Consider the following 13,367-nt stretch of genomic DNA (forward strand, 5'->3'; position numbering starts at 1 on the left):
TACTCTTTTGTAAGTGATAGCCTTAATCCAATACTTTATTTGATACCTGTGATTTCTTATAGATTTCTATATACTTTTGTACATGGTATGCAACTCATTATTATCTCATTTCTGGCAAATATTTTCTCTTATTTGCTGCTTACCTTTTTGTTTTAGTTTTTACATAGTTGAAACTATTGATATTTTCTTTGCAATTTCTTCTGTTAGGTTTAAGTTTCCTCTTTTTGAAATGACTAGATAATATTATTTTCTATTATTTCATTTTTAGAATATTTAACTCTTTACTTACGCACCACTCTTTCTAGTATGGGAAAGAATTTATTGTTCCCTTTGCATTTCTAAGAACTTATCCTTATGGTATTTATTGAACAGTCCTCTCTTGTGTTTGAGAATTGTTTTCCATATTTTAAGTTTTCTGTTTGGTCATTTTAAAACCAACAATATTGTTCACTAAAGTCCTGTGATCTACTTTCATTACTATCTTATCTCAGATGTCCTAAATACTATCTTATCCTGTACTCTTTGTAACTCTGATTGTGTAATATACAATCTTTGATGTGAAGAAAATATCAGTGCCCCAAAGGCTTTAAGTTTAAGTAAGCGCTTTTAAGTTGTTGAGACTGGCTTTGAGCTCACAATCATCTTGCCTTGGCCTCCTACCTCAGTCCTTGCCTTAGTCCATTGGACTACAGGTGTGCACCACTGCGGTTGGCTGAAGGAAGAGCTTTTAATTTGCCTGCTTATCAATTAACTCCTTTCATTAACCTATTCATTGCCGACAGTCCATGCTTACTAATGAAAGGTAAGGGACTTCTCTGAAATCCTTACTTGGAGCTCAGAACTAACAGTAGTTTCTTCTCTATTCCAGAGTTCTTATATCACCCAAATACAGAAAGATGTTCTGAACACATCTAATAATTATAGGTTTGGGCCTTATTACTAATATTTTAATTAACAAAAGTAATTTGGAATGTGTAAGGAGTTGATTTCTGAAGCACATTTAAAAAAATCTTTTAGGGACTGTAGGTGTAGAGTATATGATTGGTAGAGTATATGCCTGGTAGGTATGAATGCCCACAGATTGGGCATTCATACCCATGTTCTTCTTCAGGATTATGATTTTTTTCATTTAAAATCTTTTCATCATTTTCTGTGCATAGCACCAGAAACCATCTAGTTATGTGATTTCTCCTTTTAGAAACTTTCTGTGACTCTCATTGCTTGAAGAATAAAAAGACCACATTCTTTTTTCAGTGGCTAATAAGGCCATTCACAACCTGGCTCATATCTTGTTAGCAGCCTCAAGTGTACTTTCCTTGCCTAGCCACAGGGAGCTGTGTCCTGACCAAGCATCCCTGTTTGGGTTCACAAGGCTTCATCATACAGAGATGGGGAAGCGAGAGGTAAAGCAGAAGGGTCAGGTGGTCCTGACCATGACCCCATCCCAAAGACCAACTGTAGGCAGTGGACCCCTGGATAACTTCATAGGATTATGAAGGGAAGAGCTGATTAAAATAACCCTCCTCTCCCTCCCCCTCCTCTGAAGGACACAATCATGGAGGAATTTCAGTGGTATCACAGTCCTTGTGTCTTATCTACAGATCAAAGCATAGGTGAAAGTTTTGCAACTTTTGATTGCTGCAAAGATCTAGGGGAAAGAGTGACATTTGCCCTGGAGACACACATGGAAGGATTCAGGATTCATTATGAGGGCAAGCAGGCGGGCCACATGCAGCCATTGGCTGTGGGGGTTAACTTAAAGATAACTCTTGTCTTGAGCAGCATGGTAGTATGTCTGGACCTGGGGAATTCTGGAGGAGGAGGGAGTATCAAGGTGGAAAAGTTCTGGCCAAGAGAGTTAAAATGCTGAGATAGCGTTGAAACAGCTTGGTAAATTAGGGGCCTCTGTCAAATTTTGTTTATGCTTGTGTGTGTGATTGCAGTAGGTGCATAGCTAATACCCAGGCTAAAGATGCTTCAGTAACTAAAATCACTTTTGGATGAATGCCATAAAGGCAAGGATGAGGCCAAGTCCTTTGGGAAAACTTGACTGGGCAGACTGTCGGAGAGCACCAAGGAAGGTTTCGCAATGTGTAGACAGGGCATGTGAGATAAGAATTCTGTCTGACAGTGAATGATTTTTCTCTTAAGAGGAGGTGGGGCAAGGATGGATGCTTTGCTTTTATTTTTCTTTTCTTTTCAAATCTTAAGGACAGTCAGCCTGCCCTCTAAGAAATCAAGTAATCATATCATTCATGCTATTATTATTTCTAAAACCTCATTCTTTTTCTTTATTCTTGTGCTAGAGAGTATATCTAGGACCAACACCTGCCAGGCATATACTCTACCAAGCATATACTCTACACCTACAGTCCCTAAAATACTTTATTTTAAAATATGCTTCAGCAATTAACTCCTTACATATCCCAAATTACTTTTGTTAATTAAAATATTTTAATAAAGTATAATTCCTGTATTTTCTGTTTACCTAGAGTCCTTTTATTAAAATTAGTCACAATTTAGAAGGAATGCATGTGGTTTTATGTACTTTTATGTCCTATATATGCAAGTTAAATTTCACAAATGTTAGATAACTCTTTATGCCATTAATTATGTTCTACAAAAATTGGCCAAGTTGTCTTTTGTCACTTTAATGCTCATAGGTAAAAAGAAAGAATGAAAGATCCTATTAAGTAGGTTTAGTCTAAATTCTTGATATAATTCTGCTTCTTTGGGGAATTAATGACTTGACCTCCAATCCATTTACAAGTTTAAGGGTTCAATTGTAGATCAGTGGTAAAGCAGTTCCCTAGCATTCATGAGACCCCAGGTTCTATCCTCAGTACTATGGAGAGTTTTAACTCCCTACCTGACAAGACTTTTTCCTTTTAATATATTTCATATTGGTGTCCATTGCCCTTTGGTTAAAGTCCAAATTTTTAGCCTAACTCACCAAGATCCTTCTTCGTCTCCTTTCATTTTCTATATGTGCTGGAGTCAAATGGACCTACTTCAGATCCTGAACTAGCTTTTCTACTGTTTCCTAGGCCATGTGCCTAACTGTTTCTTCAGCTTGGACTCCCTCTTTATGTTTCTTTCCTCCCATCCTCCCCTGCCACCTTGCTCACTCAGCAACTTGACTACTTCCATCTGACTAACATCTATTCAACCTTCAAGTCTATACATGGATCCTTGAGGTTACCCTACTCACTCCTGGTACTGCTGAGCCTCACAAAATCTCCTTGGTGCTTTGTACTCTACCGTATGGTGGATCTTGCTTCCAGAAACCGACTGCTCATCTGCAGTCCTTTCCAGAATGTAAATTCCTTAAGAACAGGAGCTCTGCCTTATTCTCCATTGTAATCCTATCACCCAGCACAGTGCCAGGCGAATGGTAGACAAATATTTGCTGAATGAGAGGTGGGGGGTTGTGGCTCATTGGTAGAGCACTTGTCTGGCATGTGTGAGACACTTGGTTGGATCCTCAGCACCTTATAAAAATAAATGAATAAAATAAAGGTATTGTGTCATATACAATAAAAATTTTTTTAAAAATTTGCTGAATGAATGCATTGATGTAAAAAAATGTATATTGATGTTATGTTAAATTAAACAAGTCTGGAGAAATATCTCACCTAAAAAATGCACATATAATGTATTTTAAGATAAGCAGAAGTTATTTTTTGCATGTCACATTATTAATTTGGCTGTTATTATACATCAACAAATAAAATTATACTTTAGGCATAATTGGAAGAATAACATAGACTTTTTACATGGGAGGCCTTGGTTTCCCAGAATGGGAGGCAAAGGTTTCCCAGAATGGGAATCAATATAATTATTGGTGTTGTTAGTAACAAGAACTACCATCAGGAATCTGTTCAATAATAACATAGTATTTTTGATTGGAAAAGTAGAAACCAAAGGTTTCCTGTTAGTTTGTTAAAAATTTTGTTTTCTGTAAAAAGAAAAGAAATGGCAAATTTTTGTTACTATACCAGAAAATATAGTGTTCCAAAGGTGCATCAAGGGTCACCATGGAAACTGCAGGGAATAACATTTGTGTTCCAAGCTTCTGGAACAGAACAAGAGAAGGAACATAGCCAGAACAAGGGAATTTAGGAATCCACTGAGAATGCTTAAATGGGGTTTTTGGCCCCACTATATCTGAAGAACCCGTCAGAGGCAATCAGAAATGAAAGATGACATTAACTTATAACCTGTGGAGTTGTCTTCAGTTGATTAAAAAAACCTTCTCTGTGAGTATATGTTATTGGACTTATTCTGTTAGCTAGGAGTAAGTTACTAATACCTAGATCCAAATAGGTATACTCATTTGAGAATTGTGAAAATTAGATTTTCGAAATAGATTTGCATCTCTTAAATCTATGCTTTAATATTAATAACAAATATCTGTAATACTCTTGCATCTCAGTACCACACTATCATTAAATCCTGCTGTTATTCCTGTGAGTTAGAAATTGTTACAATCCCTATTTAATAACAGAGGAAGCTGAAAACCCCTGAAACTTGGGTTTGCACTTATAAATCCAGTTATCTTTCCCACGGCTCCAGGCTATAAAGGAAGTGATTTATGTATCCAGCTGATTCACATAAATTCAACTGATGTGTGAGAACTGAGATATAAATTGCTGTGCTTGGTTTAAAAAACAACAACAACTATTAACTGTTATTATTTTCCTGATATAAATATATAGATATATGTATTATGGTGCATTTGGGACTGCATATTCAAACCTTGAGATTGCAATATGTATGTAACTCACTACTGATATTTCTTAGCAAGGTGATGGTGGTGGGGGTTGTCATAGTTGAGGAAATGGTGATGGTGGGTGAGGAGCAGTGCAGGATATTATTTTATATATTTTTGCAGAAAAAATTCCGCTCTTTATTTCTTCTGTAGAGAGAATAGGAAAGGCAAATAAACAGATACATAAATTGTATGGAATAAAAAAAAATTCACTGAGTTGCTAGCCTATTTGAAAAAGGTGGCAAACTGGCTAATTATTGACTACTCTGGCCATGGGTGATCTGCTGGGTATGGAACCCAGGGCCTTGTGCATATGATTCAAATTTTTGTAGAAGCCAAATGACAATAATAGCAGTGGCAGATAATGCAGTATCCTCTGTTGTTTCACTTTGAGCTTAAATTATTTCAGTATTTTCTCTAAATATTTTGAAGAAAATATTTATAGGTATTAGGCTATGTGTTATTGTTTGAAATTTTATAACCTCAAAAATGTAAGAATTTATAGGCTAAATCATGTAATATAGATAAATTAGGAAAAAAATAAAAAAAGATTGTCAGGAGTGATGTACATGCCCATAATTCTGGCACTTGGAAGGTAAAGGCAGGTGGATCACTGGAGTCCAGGGGTTTGAGGTCAGCCTGAGCAATGTAGTGACATCCTATCTCAAACCCCCGAACCCCATTAAAAAATACCAAAACCAAACCAAAATAACAACAAAAGAGATTGTTGGTATTAGAGCAAATCATGAATTATGGTCTTATTTCTACTATGAACTAGTTATGTGACTTTTTAACATTAATTACCTATTATGGACCTCAGTTTCTCACCACTCCCCCTGCTTTTTCTTCTATTTTGCTACATAATCTTTCAAAATCCAATATTTCCTAGAAGTCCTGAGCACTCATCCATGGTCCTTCACCCATATGCTCAGGCCCAGCCACTGCTTAATCCCTTGGGTGCCATGGAGTCTGTTGAAATCTTAACTAGCTGATTTTCTGGTTCTGGAATTTTAAAACAGCATTAGTGTGATGTAGAGTTGGCTGGATTAGGTCAAGGTATTAGCATATGGGCAGCTCTTTTTTTAAAAAAATATTTTTAGATGTAGATAGACACAATAACTTTATTTTGTTTATTTTTTTTTAATGTGCTGGGGATCGAATCCAGTGCCTTAGATGTGCTAGGCAAGTTCTCTACCACTGAGCCACAACCCCAGCCCATGGGCAGCTCTTTTATGACCCACGTAATCCATATATTTTCAGTATTCTGGTTCTACTGTAATAACACACACAGACACACACATATACATACATAAAATTTATTTTTATGGTGCTGCGGATTGAACACATATCCTTACCCATGCTAAGGCAAGTATTCTATCACTGAGGGATATTCCCAGCCCCTCTCTGTATTTTACTAAAAGCTGCCTTAAATTTAGTTTTTGTATCATACAAGGAATAAATTATCAAAATATTTAAACAACTTTAATTACACTCTTTCAAATTACTTAGCAGTATGAATTTCTACTGCTTCTTGTCATACTTAATATGAAATTAATCTCTAGAAAGAACTCAAATCACATATTTTGTATTTTCTTTTACTTGCTTAAACATATCACTACTGAACAAGCATGTTTTAATGATGTATTCTAACAACAAATGATGATAATTTTAAAAGAAGAGAATATGTAAATCTCCTCGGTGTCTAGGGCTTTGACTGTCCTGAGCTCATTTTTCCTTGCCCTCTTCCAGAAAGAGAAAATACATTTTTTTTTCTTATAGCTAAACTTTTTGTTAAACTTAGTTTATTGCTTTTGCCTCCATTCAAGTCTTCCATCAGTATGTTTTCTGATCTCAGAACTGGTCACACCAGGTCACCAGTGCCCTACCTTCTGCTCTGGGACACCTTTTTAAGAAATTGAACAAATTGGAGAAGAGACTGGACTGGGAAGTGAGGAGGCTTGAAGTCATATGACATAAGGAAGGTTGAAGACCATGGGGAAGTTAATCTGAGTATTTTAATGGAAAGGGTTAGTCAAGGGAGCCACATTGCATTTTTGAAAGGTTGTCTTGTGTAAGAGTAACTAGAACCCTTCAGGACAGCCTCAAGGGGAAGAATTAGGAGTTTGATAATTTGGAGCTGCTTCCTGTAGAGCTTCCTAAGGGTTTGCAAGCACCCAAACATGGACTACAGGATGTTCTAGCAGTACTGGAACAATGGTTGCATTAAACTTACATGTTGTTGTTTTAAAACTCAAAAAACATTTTCTGTGCTTTCCTGCTAAATTTCTACATGTAACATTTCCTTCTTTTTCCACAGTTGAGCAACATCTTAAATCTCTTAGTACTTCTTTTACAAGTGATACACCTTATTGTAGCTTAAAATGAAACCCAGTTCCTTACATTTACATGAAGTTGGGTGGTTAGAAGTTTCTTCCATTATCTTTCTCCATAAGCTCTAAAAGCATGCCTTTATTATGAAACTACAACCAGTAGGAACTTTGACCTCATGATAATTGAGAGAATAATGTATTTTATGATCTCATTAGAACCTTGGCATGTATGTGTGCTGTGTGTGCACAATCTCATATTTTTCTTGTAGAATTTTTTTTTGTGTGTGCCACTTACATTGAGAAGATTTTGGTTTAGAGAGAATCTATCATACTGACATTTATTTTCCTTTAATGTAACATTAAAACAAATATTATTTATAGTTTCTTGTTACTTTCAAAAATTTCATTATAATATTCATATTGTAAATATGCAAAAGAAAAAAAAACCAAGGATTTCATTTTAGTTTATTTTAAGGACTTCTATCTCATAGGTCTCAATTCATTCCTCATGACCAAAATTTCTAAGCAGGAAAATTATATGAAAGAAAATGCTTTCGGGGCTTGGGATGTGGCTCAAGTGGTAGTGCACTCCCCTGGCATGCATGAGGCACTGGGTTCAATCCTCAGCACCACATAAAAATATAAATAAAGATATTGTGTCCACCTAAAACTAAAAAATAAATAAAATCAAAAAAAGAAAGAAAATGCTTTCGTAAATTCATTTAAAGAAATACCAAGAGAGTATTCAAATAGAATTGGCTTCTCTGGAAGTGTAGATTTGGCATTCTTTTCATGAGACTATTTATGATATTAAAAATTTATGCATTCAATGAGAACTCCAGCTTTGTGTGTGTGTGTGTGTGTGTGTGTGTGTGTGTGTATGGAGTTGAAGATTGAACTTGAACCCAGGGCCTTGTGCATGCCAGGCAAATGTTCCATCATTGAACTATACCCTGTCCCCAAATTCCATCTGTAATGCACTTTTCCTCAACACCCAGGTGAAAAATTCTTAGACAATTTAAGTGAATTTAGATTCTATAAGAATTTTAAATCAGCAACTTTGGAAATAGATTGCCATCACAGGATTTATTTAACTTTTTAAATAAAAAAAAGTTGTTTGATTCATACACTTTGTTTTTCAATTAGAATTTTGTCAATAAAATCATATGAGTTGGCCAACATGATTGTTGACACTAAGAATTGAAAGAGTAAACATCAGGCAAAATATAACTAACTATTTGCACAACATGTTTGAGAGATGCTTTGTTCTTTAGAACTCTGGAGCCCCAGCTAGTTGATCGCATTTCAGCACTCATTGCAAATCATTGCAAATCATCTTTTCAGGCCTTTCACACTTTTAAAAACTTTTGAGATGCTCTGGTGCTCTGGTGATTCTTCGGGTTTACCTGGTTCTGGGCTTAAAGATTTGAATATCAGGGTGAGTTCTGTTTTTATCTCACAAGGACATGTTTGATTAGAATTTCAGAGTGTCTGAATATTTTTTTCTGAATATCAAAGTGTTTTTGTGCCTGTTTCTCTTTCGCAGACCAGCAAAGCATGGTAAGAGTCTGAGACCAGAGTTGAGCCTCAGAGCTCTCCCTGTCAGTTGCTCTTCACTTCTGCGCCCCCTTCCTCTCCAGAGGTAAACAGCCTTTGAGCTGGAAAGGACTGGGACAAATTCCTTTCTGCTTCGGAAGAAAGCACTCAGAGCGCATGCTCTTCTGATAGTGAGTCTGTAGCGCCATTTTCGTATGAAAAGGACTGCCCACTAATTAGGCATGTTCATTGGATACCTAGCATTAAGTTGTTCAAACAGTTTGAACAGCCTCGCAGGATCAAGTCAAGGGCGTCTTTGGGAGGAACCCTCCCCTCTCCGCAGCGCTTTAGCTGAGAATTTCTTTTGTGTTAATTTCTCTTGTGGACGAGTCCCTTTTCCCTCCTCTTTCTCCGCCCAGACTGGCCAAAGCTGTAATTCCTCTCCCCCTCCCGGACCAGAGCAATACAAAGATTTAGCTTTTGTGATGATTTTGTGCTCATAGTGGCGCCCCAAGTAAGAGGACGTGGAGAACCGGATGGGAATGTTTTTCCCCCCAGTGAGAACAAAGCACAAGTTATATCAAAGTCAAGTATGTGTAAAGGAAGCGCTAGGAGATAGGGCTTCTTTTTGATTTGCTTTTTTATAAAGACGCAGACCCCTCAGTGTTGTGGATGGGGGTTGGTCGGAAGGTCAGCTAGAGGTAAGGTAGATGGTAGAGAAGATCTGGGCTTTAAGTGTGTTTGTGTGTGTGTGTGTGTGTGTGTGTGTGTGTGTGTAAGCGCGCGCATGCAGGAGTTTAAAAGAACATGGGCGAGGAAAAGGAGAATGAAAGAAACAGGAAAATCTGCAGTGGAGAAGACAGTAGGTGCAGAAAAGGATAGGAGGCCAAGTAATCCTTGCCGTGAAGTCGCAAAAGCGCCCTTGGTGACATCCACTCTCAAATCCCACCATTTCATTCATAAGTTTCAGGCCTGGAGGCCCCGCCCGGCTCCCCTGAGCCGAGGGCTCAGTTTCCTGTACAGCAATTGGTGTACGGCAACAAAGCCTTAGCAACCGGCTCCTAGTGACCCGCAAGGCGCCTGGTAACAGGAGCGCAGGGCCGGCTCCGAGTAAGGAGCGGAGCTGTCTCTTTAAGGGATGGCCGCGGAGCCGTGAAAGTGGAGGGGGCTGAAGGAGGGCGGGGAGGAAGGTCTGGGGGCGGGCCGAGGGGGAGGAAGAGTTGCTGCTGAAAGGAGGTGGCAAAGGAGGAGCCGGAGCAGCTGCTGCCAGCCCGCGGGCACCGGAGTCCTGCCCGCTGCCGCACGAGTAGCCACGGGCGCGATCCTGGCCAGACGTCTCCTCCTCCATGATCACTTTGGGAGCCGGGGGAAGACTTTGCCCGGCCGTGAGAGCTGGTCTGCGTTTCCCAGGCGCGGCGGCAGAGCAGCAGCAGCAGCAGGATCCGAATCGGAGCGGCCACAGCCCGGGGCGTGTGCGCCCCGCGCGGAGCGGGCTCGGGTTCCCCACGGAATGTCCCCGGGGCGCCCGGCGCGCTGACCCCGCAGCCACCTCCGCTTTTGGCGCCTGCTGCCTCCCTCGGGCAGGCTCGGTGTTCGGGACTGCGAGCTTCCCGGCTCCTGGGCAGTGGGGAAGCCCCCGGGGGCGGGTGACCTCAGCTGGCCACGACCCAGCCCTCCCCCGAGCGTATCTCGCTTAAGATGGCAGCGGAGTCAGGGGAACTAATCGGGGCTTGCGAGTTCATGAAAGGTGAGGAGCAGCCGTCCCGCATCCTTCAACCCTTCCACCCCCACCCCCCCAACTCTTCACTTCTTGCTCCTTTGTCCCAACCCCTGTCCAGGGCTTCTCCCGGGCCCCTCAGTGCCCTGCAGCTGTTGCGCGCGCTATGGTCCCTGCTTGCTACTCTGCTTTCCCCGAGGACCCCTTGCTTCCGGCTTCTCTTTCTTGCGTCCCTCGTTCCCTCTGCACTCCGTGGTAATGGGACAGCGCCGGCTTCTGCCGGGTCTTTTCCACTTAGCAGCTGGTGGGGAACTTGCTCCTGTGAATCCTTTCGGTTGCCTTTACCCGGCCATGGCTGGCCTCCGTTTTCGGGACACCCCCAACCACACCCCCGATCTCTCCGGTCTTCCTCTTCTTGAAGTGCAGAACTGCAGGGAAGAGGCTCGCTTCTCTTCCCCTTACGCAGCTGCTGAGGTCTGAAGATTTCGGAACCAAACTTGCATCTCCAGTTTTGCGGGTACCCGCAGCTCCTGTCTACACCCGCAGGCCTGAAATAAGGGGGGTGCGGCGCGCTCTGCCCCTAGCTGAGGTTCTCCATCAGGTCCTCTTCTTGCCTTTCTTAACTATTATCCTATTGGGTCTGTGTCTGCTTTCTGGGAGAGATCAGGTTTCTGCAAGAATCCCACGTGTTAATGGGGTCTTTAAATTATGTGTAGCAGTTGTTATTTTTGAACTTTTGTGTATTTTCACACCCTTCATCTCACTTTCTTACTTCTCATATGTTTTCTTCTATCTTTTAAACTTGTCTTTCAGATCGATTATATTTTGCTACTTTAAGGAATAGACCAAAAAGCACAGTAAATACCCACTATTTCTCCATCGATGAGGAGCTGGTCTATGAAAAGTAAGTTTCTATTGTTTTCCCCCACCTTTACCCCTTTCAACAGTTTAGCTTGTTGGCTCTTAGATAATGAGACACTATGCACATTTATGGCAGTTTTATTCACTTCTTCCCTAATGGTGCAGGAAACAATATCAGGGTTTTTCTTTTCTTTTTTTGGCTCAGGTCTTTGGGAAGAATTACAGGGAAAAGTAACATTATTTGAACTTGTTCACATCTCAGACCTTTTTAGACTTCTGTGTATATTAATTCTTTCTACCCACACAACAAACAACCACTATAGATTCCTGACACTGCCCAGGTGGGACCAGAAAGTCACATACTCTATCCTTGACAGACTTTGTAATTGGCCTGTGAATCAGTTGCCAAGTATTTATGGGGCACCCACAGGGTACAGGGCAGTTTGCATATTGTGCTTAAGCTTTGCAGTTTTAAGGTTTCTGTGAACTGTAAGTGGTTTTGTTTGTGTAGCTTGTTTTCAGAAAGTGGGACAACATGAGCTGCAGGGAGTTGTATCCAAGTTCTATGAGATTTTACCTGTATGACGGATTACTGATTGAGTTATTTTACTTAGGTTCCCTGAACTTCATGGTATTATTTTCTTTGCCTTTGAGGAAGGTTGTATAGGAGTGTTCTTTTACTTTCTTTGGTTACTTTTCATCCATGGGTTAGGATTTGAAGAGTATAAGAATAGGAAACTGTCTTCTGTGACCATTGGTCTACAGAAAAAGATATTTTAATGCTTTAGGCTTAGTAAAAAATTAATTGAAAGGAGATAAATATTCAATAAAAGCAGTAGGCAATAAGGAATAAGAAGGCTGAATTGACTTGATTAGGTACTTTTATTAAAGGTATCAGTATATCATCAGAGGAGCCTATTGTATTCTAATTTAAACACTGAATTTCACTTTTTTGTTATCTTAACTGAATATGCACTTGAATGAACATAGTTAAATGAGCCATAATAAGCTTCCTAGGACTTGTCTATTAAAAAAGATATTGGCAGTTCTGCCTCAGGATTTTTGGGTACCAGCAGAATGAGTGTTCTGGACCTTCAAGAGCTATCTTTTATTTGAGGGAAAACAATCTTTAGTTGTCACTTTGTCATAGGGGTTCTTGAAACTGATGTCTTCAGGACATTTCTCTTAGTGGTGCTGGGAGGAGGATGCTTCTTGAATGGCTGAAGTGAGAGTGGGAATGAAAGAGCCCTTTGCTATTGCTCATGAATGCCCAGAGTTGCTGAGGCAGAGAGGTCGAATCCCTGGTGTCGAATTACAGCTCTGCTCCTAGACAGCATGGAGTTCTGCACAGCCTTCTTCCTGACCCTGTGTACCTGGATGATGTCACTGCCAGCAATGTTTACTTAGTGGTCACTCTGTTGTTGGGCATTGTATAGCTTTTCTTTTGTGAGTTTAGGGGTTAGGGACCTCTTGTGAATCTGAGGGTAGGGATTTTGTATGTTCCACTATGTTCAGTTCTGCAGTGACTAACGTGCCAGAGGTTGTTAATATGTCATTGAACAAGCTCCAGTCATTGAAGTCTGAGTCACTTCTCTTGGGATTGCTAGGCGGTGGATCTAGCAGAAAATTACACTTAGCCAACTAAATGCAATGTAAAATGCTTTTGGATTCTAATGTTGATAGATGAGGACAATTTTTTTTTTGTGATTTTAATGTTGGTTTTATAATAGGGCTAGCTACAAATTATATTCCTTTTTGTACCTATTTTACCTTTTTTTTCTGGTATCTTGTAAGGAAAGACTTGCTAGAGAGGCTATTTGGTTTATTTTGTGAGTTTGGATATCATTTGAAATGATGAGGACCCAGTCTGACACAGTGTGTACTTGTCCTAGTCTGGACTTGCTCTCTCTTGTCACAGCAGTGGCTGTGGTTCTGATCATCCACAACCCATCTTTATCATTATCCCAACATATTACACTGTGCAAGGTGGTGCAGAGAGCAAAACAAGGATGAATGCACATGTTATGTTACCTTCAAGGAGCTCCAAGCCAAGAGGTGAGTAATAGGACTGCAGTTAGAGGTATAGGAAAGAAAACTGCCCTGAGAGAGATAACCCCCATGCTAGGAGGCATTCACAGGAAGGTGGGTGCAT

The 13,367-nt window shown here is 40.1% G+C and overlaps 1 protein-coding gene across 4 annotated transcripts in view; it reads left to right on the plus strand.

Moving 5' to 3' along the window:
- The first annotated feature begins 780 nt into the window (after nt 1-780).
- Cdc14a (cell division cycle 14A) overlaps nt 781-13,367 on the plus strand; it is a 172,158-nt gene continuing 159,571 nt past the window's right edge. For 2 of the 4 annotated variants that reach the window (XM_078026824.1, XM_078026827.1), the window contains exons 1-2: nt 9,849-10,384; nt 11,168-11,258. In XM_078026824.1, coding sequence (XP_077882950.1) covers nt 10,336-10,384; nt 11,168-11,258 — 140 coding nt within the window. In that variant the 5' untranslated portion in view covers nt 9,849-10,335. Of the gene's footprint in view, nt 803-9,848; nt 10,385-11,167; nt 11,259-13,367 lie in introns of those variants that run through there. The other 2 variants (XM_078026825.1, XM_078026826.1) reach the window with 2 other exon arrangements.

The sequence above is a fragment of the Ictidomys tridecemlineatus genome, chromosome 11 (assembly GCF_052094955.1).
Source record: "Ictidomys tridecemlineatus isolate mIctTri1 chromosome 11, mIctTri1.hap1, whole genome shotgun sequence".
Classification (NCBI taxonomy): domain Eukaryota; kingdom Metazoa; phylum Chordata; class Mammalia; order Rodentia; family Sciuridae; genus Ictidomys; species Ictidomys tridecemlineatus.